General features: G+C 42.0%; 1 protein-coding gene across 4 annotated transcripts; it reads left to right on the forward strand.

The window, feature by feature from the left end:
- The first annotated feature begins 3803 nt into the window (after nt 1-3803).
- Nucleotides 3804-14665, forward strand: LOC115049782 (Kv channel-interacting protein 2-like). 4 transcript variants are annotated; one of them, XM_029512307.1, is made up of 9 exons: nt 3804-4225; nt 9575-9673; nt 9772-9896; nt 9995-10064; nt 10698-10768; nt 10838-10945; nt 11031-11135; nt 11496-11558; nt 11690-11765. In XM_029512307.1, exons 1-9 carry the CDS (start codon nt 4153-4155, stop codon nt 11735-11737), a joined length of 762 nt encoding a protein of 253 aa, XP_029368167.1. In that variant the 5' UTR covers nt 3804-4152; the 3' UTR covers nt 11738-11765. The 4 variants fall into 4 exon arrangements, 3 of the variants coding, with proteins under 3 accessions (XP_029368167.1, XP_029368174.1, XP_029368183.1); XM_029512314.1 differs by lacking the exon at nt 9575-9673 and having other exon boundaries at nt 9772-9913; nt 9991-10064; XM_029512323.1 differs by lacking the exon at nt 9575-9673.
- The last annotated feature ends 72 nt before the right edge of the window (nt 14666-14737 follow it).

Genomic DNA, 14737 nt, shown 5'->3' on the forward strand with positions numbered 1-14737 from the left:
TCCTGCCCTCATAGGTTTGATGTCGCTCTGTCTTCCCTCTTTGGGAACCCTTCGTGTTGAAACTGTAATTAACTAATATCTCTGATCGAGTTTGTCCTCCAGCTCCTTACTAATGAAGTCTGCGCTGCCAGCCTAAAAAGTACACAAACCTTTTGTTCATTGGAACTTACTCACAGTAACCCAATTTGATTGGAGGAGAACTACAGGCCGGTGTCATGGAGAGGATGGACTAATAGGAAATGGAGGAAAAATAAGAAGACGACATGGGAAGTGAGGAATATGAGGAGAGAATGATCAATGATGAAGGAAAGAGACTGGCTGCCTGGTATGATGAGAAGCGACGTGGTCAGGTGTCCCAATATAGATCCTTGGGGCATACCAGTTTGGATTGGACGAGTGGAGGACTTTTGCCCTGCCATGACTAGAATCAGAGAACTATTGATATGAATTCAAAAACTGAGCTGAGGTGAAGATGCTGCAACAAATTCAAGTACTTGTCGATTCTTTTGTGGATTAGCTGATGTTTTCCACCTGAGATGATACAAAATGGCGATGTTGACGCCTGTGCCTGCTTCTGCTGTCCCTTTAGCGGGGAGATGACAGATGTGTATAGAACTACAGAGCAGCTGCAGGCCACTTTCCTTTGGGGTTATCAGGTAACTTAAAGTGACTACTCCACCCATTTGTTTCTTCCAACCTCAAACCTCAGGCACCTCAAGTGCACAATCAACTATCCCTTTTCAGAAAGGAATCCCTCAACACTGCCAAATGTCACTGATAAAAAGTATTTGTTCGTTGGTTTGTGATTAGACTCACTCCCTGAGTGGAGCAGCAGTGGGACCACAGACAGCCTGAACAACAAGGTCATGCTGATGACGTCTAATGGACATGCAATCGTTTGAGTGCAAAAACTGTTCCAGAGACATTAATATGCTTTTGTATTGCTGTGCCATGGGATGTGGAATCTGAGCGTGCGTGTGTTTGCTCGTATGCAATGCGTCTTTTAATACATCCATCCATCCATCCATCTTCATCCGCTTATCTGGAGGCGGGTCGCGGGGGTCTTTTAATACAATAGATCTCAATTCCCTGACATGAATCCATTCCAAATGCTGTAATTTTCTTGGCTATACGGTGTATCTGGCAGAATATTAACTGTCTGATGTAATCTGTGCACACACACACGGATCCACGTGTGAGTGCTGACGACAGATTTGGGTATTTGACTGTGACAGCCCATTAATGCTGCTGTGTATTTGTAACGTTTCGTTTAAGCATATCAAGTTTCTCATCAAATATTCATTTGAGGGGAGATTGCCTACTTTGTCTTGGCTAACAAACGCACACACAATCCTCCTTCCCCTTCTCTCTCTCTCTCCATCTTCCTATCACCCCTTCATTTCTTTATCTGCTTCCTCGCTTATATCTGTGTCTGCAGACTAAATGAAAAAAGTAAATCAACTCCCACTGCCTCTTATTGAGGACACGCATAAGCAGGAACACACCTCCTGACGACACCATGCTATTTTTATACATTTCACTGAATGCTATCTGCTGAGCTGCCACTTCCAACTCACCTGAGTGTGTATCCTCCCACTGTATCAGTGTGTTTGTGCGTTATTTGTCACCTTTATCATCGCTGTGCCATGCTGTTTGTAACTTTGGGCATCAGTCAGAGCTCATTATTGGTTATCTGTCAGCTCCACTTTGCAGCAGTGACGCTGAAGTTCTCTGGAAACCCCCATGGGAGATAAAAACCATCAACACCGTGAGATTTATCCATCCAGAGGCACATAATATATTCAAATACTTCCCTTCTGGATTCCCTCCCTAATCTTCTGTTCCTCTTTGAGTTTCTTTCTTTTTCTGTTACTGATTTGCTTCACTCTCATCTGTTAAATTTAGATATTTATTAATATTGTTTTATGTATTTTTATGGGGCTCTTTTTATGTCCTCCTTTGCCTTTCTTTTTTCTGAATCCAGCTCTTTTTGCAGTTGCCTGGGCTTTCTTTTACTCTCCTTCCCATCCGTCTTATTGATAGCAGACAAAGTAATAATCCCTCACTTGTCTGTGAGGAAGCGTCATTGCTGATACCCAACAAACATTATTTAGCTTTTTTTCTGGGAAAAGTCTTCTCTTTTCTCATATGTGATAGTGTGATGGTTTCATTTAAAGGTCAGCACATAATACTGTGGGCTGGGTAAAGATTTTTTTTTTTTTTTTTTTGAGGGGATTTGTTACTTCCCTGAATAATAATAATTTGAGTAGGATTTAAATGTGGATTTCAAGCTGGGTTTAAAGGTGCAGTGTAATATTTTTACATTTCAAGCTTTATTAGGAATCACTGCTAGGACTCTGCCGCCTGTGAACACAGAAAATTTGCTTCAGACTGAAACAACTGTTTTACGAGGATTTATGGTCACCACAGGATGGATCCAAACTTGACTTTTGTGGTCCCTGAGTTTTCATTTTGCAGCATTAGGAAATCAGTTTTCTCCCATCTGGCACCAAAAACAATGTAAGCAAATTATTTCTGCTCTAGTGGCACCACAAGGTTGACATTTTAGGCTTTGAATTAAATATCCATGAAATTTGATTAACCTGCACCAATTCAAGTTTGCCAGAAGATAATCTTAACAGTGTCTGGACCTTAATTTGATCCCTATTATTGTTTCTTCCTCCCCTTTAACTGAAAACCTAATTTTCGATGCAAAGAAAGTAAAATTTCTCAAAAGGCAGAACTTGGGATGACTTTGGCCTTGTGACTGAATGAATTAACTTCATCAAGTTAGTGGTGACCATTGTTTCTGTGGTCCGTGCCCAAGGAACAAATTATATGTTACAATAGGAAGAGGACAAAGTGACTGATTGGGAAATGTTCCTAAAGAAAGAATGTAATCTATCTTATCAGTTCCTCCCTCTAACCACTGATGATGTCCCTGAAACTTCACGCTATTTGTGATGGGGAACAAAGCCAATGAAACCTTTAGGTTTCCCCCTGAAACACCAGCCTGTCTCCATCCAGCTTATTTTTATTCGACATATAATTGTAATGCCCCCCCCCCTTTTTTTTTTTTTAATCACAGCCTCATTTTCTGAAAAATAAGTGAGTCATCTACTCAACTGGCTCAAGGACGTGCAGCTGAAAAGATATTGATCCATAGGTAATACTTCTTCCAACAGCTCCTGAGCCAAGGTGAGTGCATCCATCATACACACACCTCTGTTGATCTGCCACACTCCCCCTACTGCTCCATCTCTCTCCTCAGCTGTGACTGTTTCATTTCAAGGCTTTATGCAAACTTTATTGACAGGAATTAAAAAAAACAACAACGAAACGACGTGTATGATACAACACATAATAACCTGTACGTTGATTTTTACTGGACAGCTTTTCATACTTTTAATTTTAGACTTTAGGAGTGTCTGCTCATTTCTCTCTCTCTCTCTCTCTTTCTCCTCTTCCCCCCTCCCCCCTTCCCCTCGCTCTCTTTCTCTCTCTCCTCTCTCGCTCCTCTCTCTCTCTTCTGTCTTTCTCTATCTCTCGTTTCTCTCCTCTCTCTCCTCTGTCTCTCTCCTCTCTCTGCTCTCTCTCTCTCCTCTCTCCTCTCTTGCTCCCCTCTCTCTCTCTCTCTCTCCTCTCTCTCCTCTCTTTCTCTCTCTCTCTGCTCTCTCTCTCTCCTCTCTCTCCTCTCTCCTCTCTCTCTCTCCTCTCTCTCCTCTCTCTCTCTCCTCTCTCTCTCTCCTCTCTCCTCTCTCTCCTCTCTTTCTCCCTCTCTCCTCTCTCTCCTCTCTCCTCTCTCTCTCCTCTCTCCTCTCTCTCTCCTCTCTCTCTCTCTCCTCTCTCTCCTCTCTTTCTCTCTCTCTCCTCTGTCTCTCTCTCACTGTCTCGGCTCACAGCTGGACAGATGTTGATATTTGGAGGAGCAGCACAGTGAAGTCAGCAGGTCCCAGGAGTCAGATGTGCAGAGCTGATGCTGAGTGGGAGCTTTGGTTTGGACGGAGGGACACCGGGAGGAAGACGAGCTCTGGCTGGGACTGTCCCTCCTCCCCTCAGTCCTTGTGCTCTCTGTGAGACCCCCCGCCGGCCGATGCTGGAGAAAAGAGCGAGGATGAAGGTGCAGGAGTCGTAGCCGAGCGTGCACAGAAGATGAAGTCCAGGAGTCAGGACCAGAGTCTGACGGACTCCAGAGAGCTGGACAGATCCTACGACCCGCTCACAGGTAGGATTTATCTGGAGATCGACTTTGTCTCCAAACTGTTCTAAAAGAGAACAGGCTGATGAGTTAGATCATGATCAAAGTCGCCAAAACTGAAATTTGTGAATGTTTGAATGTCACTGAAATGTTTAAATAATGTTGCTCTCTCAGGATGAAAACACGATATGTGTTTGTTACCAATTCTTTTTCAAGAATTGGTAACAATGATAATTAATAATTTAACAATGTTTTCTCCAGATTAATTATTTTTTCATCTTTAAATCGTTGTAGATTGAAAGTCTCTGAGTCACCTCCATCTCTGAAAACTGTCATGGATTTCTAAAAAGTGGCAGAGTTAGTCGGAGCTCTAAAGAACATATGAACACATTACATATCGGTGCAATTGTGGGAGTTTTTGTCCATCCCATCAGCTCTGAAAAACACGACCAACCAAATGAACTCCCACAAAAGGGAAAAAAAAAAAAAAAACTACTTTAAAGCTGATGTGTTTGCCAAAGATGAAAGAGAAAGTTGATATTATTCCAAAAACCCTCTCTCTGTTCTCAACATGAGGATATTTGAAGAGGCGAGGAGAGAACAGACGAGTCTCGCTTGTCTCCCGTCATCTAAAATTGTACCTGTCAGCATGTGTTAAAAGTCGTGAGGCTCCTCATCATCACACCTCCTCACTGCTTTATTCTCCTCCAGTGCATGCAAAGACAAACCTCTTTAGTCCACACAGACACACACTGGTCTTTCATTTTCTTTTTAATAACTTCCTGAAGCAGAGTTTTTCCCTTTTAATGATATCCCCTTTAATGTTTTTTTGTGCTGTATTTTAAGCGGGACGATGGGCAGATGGGGGATATAAATCCTGATTAAGTTTGTTCAACGGCTGATTGTGGCACAGGAGTCAGTGTGATGCCCGTTCAGCAGCAGGTTAAACAAACAGCCAACAGGTGCACAGACACAGAGGCTTTAGGGGCCGTTCAGGAGGCACGAACACAGTGAAGCACGGCTGTGTTGTGAGGCTTGACAGCCTGAGGCATAAAAGTGAGTAAGTGCAGCCTGGTTCACTCTATTGTGTGTGTCAAACAAACACCCAACGGTTATGTCACACTAACTGATGAAGGAGCCAGCAGGGAAAAAAGAGCTGTTAAAAATCACTGAAGGGATTCACACATTAAGGACTGAAAACTCTTCTTCCTCTGGTGGCGTTTACTCTTGCACTTATTCATTACTGACACTGGATCTTTGTCAAGTCAACACCTTATGCGCTATACTTCAGTACACGCGTGACAATGAGCCTGACTGACTGCGACACTGTAGCTGAACCATCAGCTCACATGATTATAGGTATGTGTTCTCAAGAGCTGGACTCAGGTCATACCTCCACTCCATATTTTCACACACCGAACAAATACCGTAAAGTCTCAAACAAACCGATCGGCTTGTTTTGAGGCCTCGAGTTTCTAATTAGAATTTGAATAATATCCTGCAACACCATGTTTGATGTTTACCAGCGTCAAAAATCAAGAAGTACGGCCAATTTCGCACAGACAGCGCACCTCTTCTTTTTCCACTGACTTCTTTTGAAAACCAGTGCCATCGCCCCGTGATCACCACACTGAATGCAGGTTTAAAGCTCTTCGGCACTTTTGTTTTCATAAAGGTTTATTATTATTTGAACATTTTATGATGCAACACATTGTCTAAGGTAAAACAAAGTGCTTTCCTACTTCTTTAGCTTCTGATTCAGTTCAGTTGTTGACAGCTTCACCACATGGTGTACTGTCCACCACAGGGAAGATCACAATGCTTTTTTTGGACAGTGCTGAAGGGCTTTTTCCATCCAATCCATCAAGATATCAGTAGTGATAAAATACACACTTATTTAACATACTTACATGGCTTATTTCAAAATAAAAATCATGTCAGACCTTAATCATGTTCTTGCTGTATGTGCCAAATGGACGTTGCTTGAGTTTGGACAGCAGGATTATGTTATGTTAAGATCAATGTTGTGTAACAAAAATCAAAGCTGATCCTACGCAACTGATGAGGTGACGTGTTGGTTATAAACCTTTCTGACAATCAGCGGGGAGAAAAAGAGCGTGCAGCTTTAAATATGTTTGTTTGTGTGTCTGTGGTTGTATAAAATGGGCATCGATAATCTGAACCATGTCCGTCTGAAGGATTAGGCTAAACACAGAGGCTGTTTGCTGCGCAACATTAATTCACAAACTCAACCCTCCTTAAACTGCCATGACCTTCTGCAGTAAACACAAAACGGTGCCAGTGAACTGACACAAACGGGGTCGCATTATAAAGAACGTCACCAGCTGGAGCAGTTTCATAAGCAGATGCTATTTTATGCATTATTTATTTCAAGCTTAATAAATCATTTATTATTACTTTAGAGATTTATAATATTAATTTCTAACGAATGATTAACTTATAACATTTTCCTGTTACCATTTTAATGGGGAAGCAAAATGAGTAGCTTGACTTCATGTCACAGGACACTGAGACCTGGCTTCTGTAGTTTCCTCCTCTGGACATCAGTGCATTAGCTCCCTAACTGATGAACCAAAACACAATGATTTAGGCTTTGGCTGAGAAGATTTGTTGTTAATAGATAATTAGAAATACTCTTTAATGTGAAACCATCGTAGCCTTTTTGATGTCTTGCAGCCATTCTCTCTCCTTATGAACTTCTTTCAGTGACTCCTCTACAGTTTAAGCACTTTGACCACCAGAAGCCAACCGAGTCTTGAAGGGACAGGTGTATCGATCCGGCTCCCAGGGCTGCATTTGGTCACATTGATCCACGCAGTCAAAGTGAGCCAGAGGGTCTGCAGAAGTTAGCAGAGTCTCAGCAGCGCCTGAATAACTGCATGAGCCACAGTTTTTCACGAACGTCTCATTAACCCTGCTCATTATGTTCTGGGTGAGGGTCGCAGCCTTAGTGAGTAATCCTGGGAACAGGAGGCGCCTGTGGAGCGTTAAACAAGTGTGTTTCATTTACTCGTGCTGTAACATCACAAACGTGGCCTGCGTTTCCACGCTCAGTGTTTCTGTAATGCCGCAGCCGAAGTCATTGTTTCCAAGCTGTGTTAGACAACATCTCACTCTGTTCCTGATGGATTTCTGGTTGGACAACCAGCATCAAACAGCTGCTCTTAGAAAACATCTCAGTATTCATCAGTGTGCTGCACATCTGTCAAAAGAAAGAAAATCAAATATTTCTCCAGTTCATTTCTTCTTCTTTTTTCTTTTACGAGTTCATCCTCCTGCATCAAAAGGCCGAGGTGTTATCACGTTGCCTGTGCAGGAGTGAGGTCATACTAAGCTTGCTTTGCTTTTCCATGGCAGAGCAGCTGCTGTTTGATAGCTGATAGTTTGACTGATGCTTCCTCAATATCTGCTGACATATCATTGCCATGATAAGTAAACTTATGAACTGACAAAACACACTTGTATGCTTTCAGCTGTGGGACTTGAAGTCATTGCCCTGAACACATTTTAAGAAAATGGCATTCAGCAGAGCCACATTTAGCTCTGTGTATCATATTATTATTGTTGTTCGCAGGGGAGTGAACTGGAAATGCAGTTTTTCTGTGAAATAAAGAAGAAAGGAGAAGTTTGGCTGCTAATAAGCTGTCTTTCTGACTATTATTGCACATGTGTGAATGCACCTGCAGGAAACTGACTCAAACATACAGAAACTGCAGAATCTGTCCGTCTTTCAAATCAAATCAAATCAAGTCAAATTTATCTATACAGCGCCAAATCAAGGCACTCTATCCACAGAGCAGATCAAGACCAAAGTCTCGATGGAGTTGGCTGTAGTCTGACTGTAGCTCAATACTGTGCTCTGCTGGCAGAGAGAGCAAATGAACATCTGGAAAATCATCGTCCTGCCGTGAGAAAAAGGGGGATCGCATTTGTCTTCTAAGAAGGAACAGCTGCTGTAAATGCATCTTCCTGATTTTCTGAATTATAGACGTCGATAATGGCCAGAATTCTGATGACCTATCCCAGTTTTAGACAATTCTCATGAAATCTTTCATTTTATTTTCAAAATGAACGGAGACTGTTGCACCTTTTCAAGTTTGCTGATATTTGATGTTTTGCAGTGATGTGGAGTCTGGACCTGTGACTGCAGCCACCGTTAGAATAATTAAGCATATCGTTGTCACATCAGTCAAGCAGGCTATGTTATGTCATGGTGCAAAAAGTACTGACCCAATTTTCACTGCAGCCTGATCTGCCTGAGTTGAGGAGCTGGGGAGGTGAAGGGAAAAGCTGGCTTCTGTCTTGATGGATCGTCAGCTGGATGAAGACGGGAAGAAAGATTGTAATCCATCATAAGATCATAAGAGCGTAAGACATGTAGCTCTGGAACGAGTTATCAGCTGACAAAGATTAGAGGAAATAACTGAGGATTGAAAAAGTGAAGGAGAAGATAGAAAAAGAACAGCAGAAGACCATTGGAGCTCAACACCACACAGAAACTGGCACACTGAGCTCTGACCGGAGAGGAAGGAAGAGGCAGAGATGCCTGGAGCTGGCTGATAACTTGACATCAGGTGCTGGTCAGCTGAATTATTTCAATGACTGAATGGTTTTTTCTGAAATTTGGGAGAAGGCTGATTGTTTTTCCTCCACACAGACGTGGTGGTGTCGGATGAGTTATGTTTTAGTGTGTCATATTTACAGCCTGAAGGATTGATGTCCTGTAAATCAATAATTGAAGGATAATGTGTTAATCAAAGAATAATTGATGACCGGGAATGAGTAGTCCTGCTGTGGCTCTATTGAATATGACTTTGTTTGTTGTGTCACCCACACTGAATGATTTTCTAAGCAGTCAAAGTCGTCCTGAGACGTCCAGAGATGCCAGCGGACCATGATGTTGTGTGTTGGTGTCCTTATTGCACCATCGGCTTTTGTGAGGTGTATGTGCATGTTCGTGTTGACTGAAAACTCTCGCCTCATTTGAATTACATAAAGAGGCTGCTGGATAAATTTACAGGACACAACCTGTAAAACACAACCCACAAAAAAAATTTGAATCTAATTTCTAATCAGAGTTCTAATCAAATTTTGTGAAAACAAAGAACTTGAAACCTTAATAAGGTCAAACTGCTTCAGTCATGTGATTTCACGCAGCCGTCCCTCTCTGATCAGCTTTGGTCTGATAGGTCACATTGATTCAAAGCCAGGTCAGCGAACCAATTTGTGTGGACAAGTGGTTCAAAGTATTTATTTGCCTGGAGTTTGGCTCATATTCTTTCCATTTTACATGGCGTCCACTATGTGGGCCTCTCTGGTCTGCCTCTAATCCTCGCTGTGATTGGTTGCTTCCAGGTAATCCTCCATCCAAACCCAGCAAAAGGACCATAAAGCAGCGATTCCTCAAACTGCTCCCCTGCTGTCGTTCTGGCTCCAACCCTTCAGTCACTCAAAGTAAGTGTGAGGACGCGCTCAGAGTCACCAAGTCCCGTCTCCTCTGGATGTGCACTAACACTTCTGCTACGTCTCTGCTGGTTTCCTTTCTCTCTCAGGAAGCGTGGCTGATGACAGTGAGCTGTCAACAGTGTGCTATAGACCGGAGGGGATCGATCGTCTGGTACAGCAGACCAACTTCAGCAAGAAAGAGCTGCAGGTCCTTTACCGGGGATTCAAAAATGTCAGTCGCTTGCTGTGAATTACTCATTCTTCATTCATACATGATGCCAAATCTGAATACTCTAAATGAAATGCCTGTGGACATGTTGATTTGCGCAGGAGTGTCCCAGCGGTGCGGTGAATGAGGAGACATTTAAAAACATCTACTCCCAATTCTTCCCTCAGGGAGGTCAGTCAGACTCACTTTCATCCATCTGCCTAACGCATCATTTCCTTTTGACAGACCAAACAGTCTGAAGGAAGCAGCCTGTTCGTCAAAGCAAAAGAAACTCTATATAAAGAAGATATAAGGAAACATCGTCTTTTATCTTTGGTGGGCTTGAACCCAGAGACACGGTGAATGATGGGAGGCTTCACCTGGACTGAAGATCTATAGTTTCAGATTAGCAAAGAATGTTAGTGGACAAAATTTTAAGTCTGCAGTTAATCCTTCAGTCTGCCTTTTCTACTACATTTTATTGTTGTTCATGAAGTGGAGAAAGCTCTACTTACTATATACCTCCAATTTAAAAATGCATGCCACTTCAAGGTTGCACTCAATTTGGGAACTTTATTTGCTGAATTATTATTCTTTTTTTTTCTGGTGTTGGTGTTATTAAAATCGAAACATTTTTCCACACGTCTGTCAGGATTACAGAGAATGGTGCAAAACCACAAAGTCTGGATCTTGTTGCACACAAACAGCTGCATTCACATATTTCACAGCAATAAGCTTCGACTTACTGTACCGTAGGTTACTGTGGAAACCGCACGGTAACACAAAGATGCTCCAGTGGTCAGTTTGTTTTCTTCTTCTTTTCAGATTCAAGCATGTACGCACACTTCCTGTTTGAAGCCTTCGACACCCAAAACAACGGAGCGGTCAACTTTGAGGTGAGAGTCACAGGAACAGTCATTTAGGTCTGATCACAGACAGCCCTGATGCTCTTTTCCCCGCTGTAGGACTTTGTCATAAGTCTGTCCATTATCTTGAGAGGCTCGGTCACAGACAAACTCAACTGGGCCTTTAACCTGTATGATCTCAACAAGGACGGCTGCATCACCAGAGAGGTACTCAAGCGACAGCCTGTTTGTGCGAACGTGTTGTTGACGTGCTTGTTTCTGATTCGTCCTCGCCTTTCCTCTTTGCGTCCAGGAGATGACAGACATAATGCACTCCATCTACGACATGATGGGGAAATACACCTACCCCAGCATGAAGGACAGCGCTCCCAAAGATCATGTCGACAGCTTCTTCCAGGTGAAACCACAAAACTTCCAGTCCAGATCTAATCGATTTCCCCCCTCAGTGTTTCACTGGACATTTGATTTAAAGGTGATGTAACTTAAAATTGTGCACTTGCAGAGTTTGTAGTTTTATATCTCACACTGCTTGAAGGCGCTCGGTGAAGCATTGGTGATGGCGATGGAGGAATGTTTTCCTCAAATTGCTTGTAAATGCAGGTAAAGAATTTGCTTCGTCAACGCCTTCTGAAAGAGAGAGAACTGAATATGAACAACACTGAGAACACAAACCCAAACGTGTGAACACATGAGAACACCAGAGGGCACCTTTAATTTCTCCTTTGCAACATGTCAGGTCGTGCCTTGTATTTTTCAGAAAATGGACCGGAACAATGACGGTGTGGTCACCATTGAGGAGTTCCTGGAGACCTGCCAAAAGGTCCGTTCAAGCTGAATTGTATCAGCAACACGCCCAATACTCATTTCATAACCTGACTAATGGAAACTACACTTTCGTCCATGACTATGGAAATCATTTTGAATGTGTTCTTTTTCGTTTGTCTTGTTCAGGACGACAACATCATGCAGTCCATGCACATGTTTGATAATGTGATATAAAGCTTGTGGGGCGCAGACAGGAGGCGTCCTGCGTTCCCAGCCGGAGTGGGCGATGTTTGTGGTCCTAATCAAAGTGGTGACCTGAAGATACACTCGAGCCCAAAGCCCTTTTTCTTAAATAATTTCAGCGAACATAGACCACAGAGGAGATGAGGTGGACTTTTGTGGTTGAAGCTTTTGAACGATGTTGAATACCACCCAATAACAAAAAATGATGAGTGACCAGATCCAGAGAGAACACAGCAGACACACAGCTGCGCTTTCATCATCCTATGACTTCACTCTTACAAACGGTGGCTATTTCAATTGCATGAATGATCCACAGGAGACAGAGAGGCTGAACGAGCGGACATATGGAAGAAATGGACACGCAACACGTTTTAGAGAATCTTCTAGCAATAATCTTCAAGTATCGTGTTCTCAAATCCTTTTTCTCAGTGCTCTTATGGAGTTCACTCACATTTATTATATCGCTGTGTGTGCTGTCTGCATGATGTGTCTGATTTAATGGTTATTCAAATGTCTAATTAGAGTGTGACACATTTTCTATATGGAGATGATAACAGTTATGATGAAATTAAATAAAACTATGGTTACTATGCAAAGGCGCTTAATGAATACAGCACCAAGCACCAATAATACTGGCTTCTTGCTGTTAGAGATTTTTCAGCCGCAGGTTCAGCAGTCATCTTTAGTAAATGATGGCTTCGCGTGTGTACGGAGCCACAGGAAATTTATTTCTCTCAGTGTGTAGCACGGGCCAATTTCATTGTGAATGTCAGAGCTGCAGTAGGATCAGAGGATCTTCCCACCCCCTTTCCCATTATTATTTTTGGAGCTAAATTAATGAGAGCAGCACAAAGAATCTCCTTATTCAACCTCAAACATGTCAGGTTCTTGTCACTTCCCCACGTTGGGATGCCTCGTTATGCCACGTTATCCCTCAAGATGGAAACATTTGTTTTTTCTTACTGAACTCATTTGAATGCCAAACATCCAGCAGAGTGGGCTAATGTTTTGGATGCTATGAGAAAAAGCATGAAAAAAGTCATTTGTCTCTTTGACAGAGCTGGAAAACAAAAGGCAACTGAAAATATAAGAGACAGACAGAAAAGATGGAAGAAACAGATGTGAAAACTGGAATATGAAGAGACCTAAACCAAGTTTGTAGATGAATTATATTGTCTCATAGCCTCAGACTTTGAATGCCCATTTATCACCACAAATATATTTTTCCAGAGGACAGACGGGTCATATCTTCATATTACTGAGCGCTGTAGCAACTGATGCCCAGAGATTGAAATCAAGATTTTATTTCTGAGGTTAAGACTCAGAGGAACCCGTTCCAGCTGCTTTCAGATGTTTTATCTGCTTCAAAGAGAAATATGAACTTGACCATGTCACATTTTAGGATTTTCTCTGATTATTTCCAAATCAGCCTAATTGATGACGTCTGTCAAAAGACAGAAGGAAGCCATTGGTGCATCTGATTACCCCGCAAATGTGCTGGACGCTGATGGACGGTAGCTTTTATGTGACACAAACATTTAGAAATGTAAAACTTTGTGAACGGGTATAATAACGCCGTACACAATCACTGTCATGGATTTCACCTGTTTTTAGAATTAAGATAAGGGCAACAGACTTCCCCCATTTTTTAATTTACCTACAAAAGAAGTCAGCATGAATTTAAGAGTCACTCAACCAAAATTATTGAGCCATAACTATTATAGAAATGTTTTTGTCATTTCTTGTCAAGAAATGTTCCAAGACCATCAAATGCTCAGCAGAAATAAAACAAGAGACTTGTACAGTTACATTTGAATAGTTTGTGTGAATTTTGATTCTGGTCGGACCAAAGCACACCTCAGGGTCAAACTTTTCTGTTTCAAAAAAATATGGACACCATCATATGTTTAATATAATTCTGTATCTTTATTAAACAAAATTTCAGTAAAAACTCTTATTAAGTAGAAAGACAAATTTCCCTGTCAGTAGTTTTCCCTTGCTGTAGGGCTGTCCCCAACTACGTTATCACACGTGTCGACTAACGATTTAGTCAACGGTAAAAACTGCTTCCCACACACTGTTGTTCTCCTGGAAATCACTAATGGCTACAAGCTCGGTTTCTAATCGAAGGAATCTTTGTTAATATTCCCGTAATGGCAGATAAAGTAAACCTTTTTCCTGTAAATAACTTATAAAACGAACAAAACAATGAATCTTCTTGTTCATCATCGTGCCTAATGATCCACGTCAGCTGGTTCTGTCGGAGTCAGGGGCAGCCCTACACGTCTCTCTCAAAGGTCTGTCAAAGACCTCCACACCTCTCCTTTTGTTCACTCCTACTGAATTAGTGCCAAGAGAAAGAATGAGTCCGTGCTGACTAACTCTTCACCGACTCTTGGGTCACAGCGAGAGAAAGTTGACGGTATATAATGTCAAAACTACAGCAATAGACAGCAGTGTCTGTTATAAAGGCGTTAAGAAAGAGCGAGCAGTGAGCAGGTGCACTGAGCACATTGAGCCACCTCTGGCAGTGTTTTCAACTATTATTCTCTTTTTTGTTTGTTTTCTTAGTAAAAAAAAAAAGGAAGCTACATGATTATCATCACAAAATAAAATCTCTTTGGCATAGAATACCCACCCAAAAGGACAAACTCACACACACACTCTCTCACGTACACACTCTTAGAAGGTTCTCTAAGAAAAACCTACAAGCATTGTCATTTTCATAATTATAAATCAGTAAAATTAGGCTATAAAACAAAGAGGAGCCCTGTTAAGATTATGAGTCCTGTACTCTGTGATAATTGCATATATTACATCAGGCTGAGAGCAGAGGGAATAATCTCTCCTGAAGGTTGCTTTCTCGTCTTCTTTGTCCCATCCGTCCTTTCGCTCTTCTGCCTTCTCTTCCACTTCTCTTTTTCTGCGTCCATAACAACAAGAAACATGAAGCAGCAAAAAAGAAAAAAGATCAGACACTGCTTGCACAAT

Source organism: Echeneis naucrates, chromosome 1 (assembly GCF_900963305.1).
Source record: "Echeneis naucrates chromosome 1, fEcheNa1.1, whole genome shotgun sequence".
NCBI lineage: Eukaryota > Metazoa > Chordata > Actinopteri > Carangiformes > Echeneidae > Echeneis > Echeneis naucrates.

Bases quoted from the DNA above. Each gene is read 5' to 3' on its own strand.
- LOC115049782 (XM_029512307.1), top strand. From the start codon at position 4,153: ATGAAGTCCAGGAGTCAGGACCAGAGTCTGACGGACTCCAGAGAGCTG. The intron at 4,226-9,574 runs GTAGGATTTATC...GGTTGCTTCCAG, and splicing joins ATCCTACGACCCGCTCACAG to GTAATCCTCCATCCAAACCC. The intron at 11,559-11,689 runs GTCCGTTCAAGC...TGTCTTGTTCAG, and splicing joins TCCTGGAGACCTGCCAAAAG to GACGACAACATCATGCAGTC.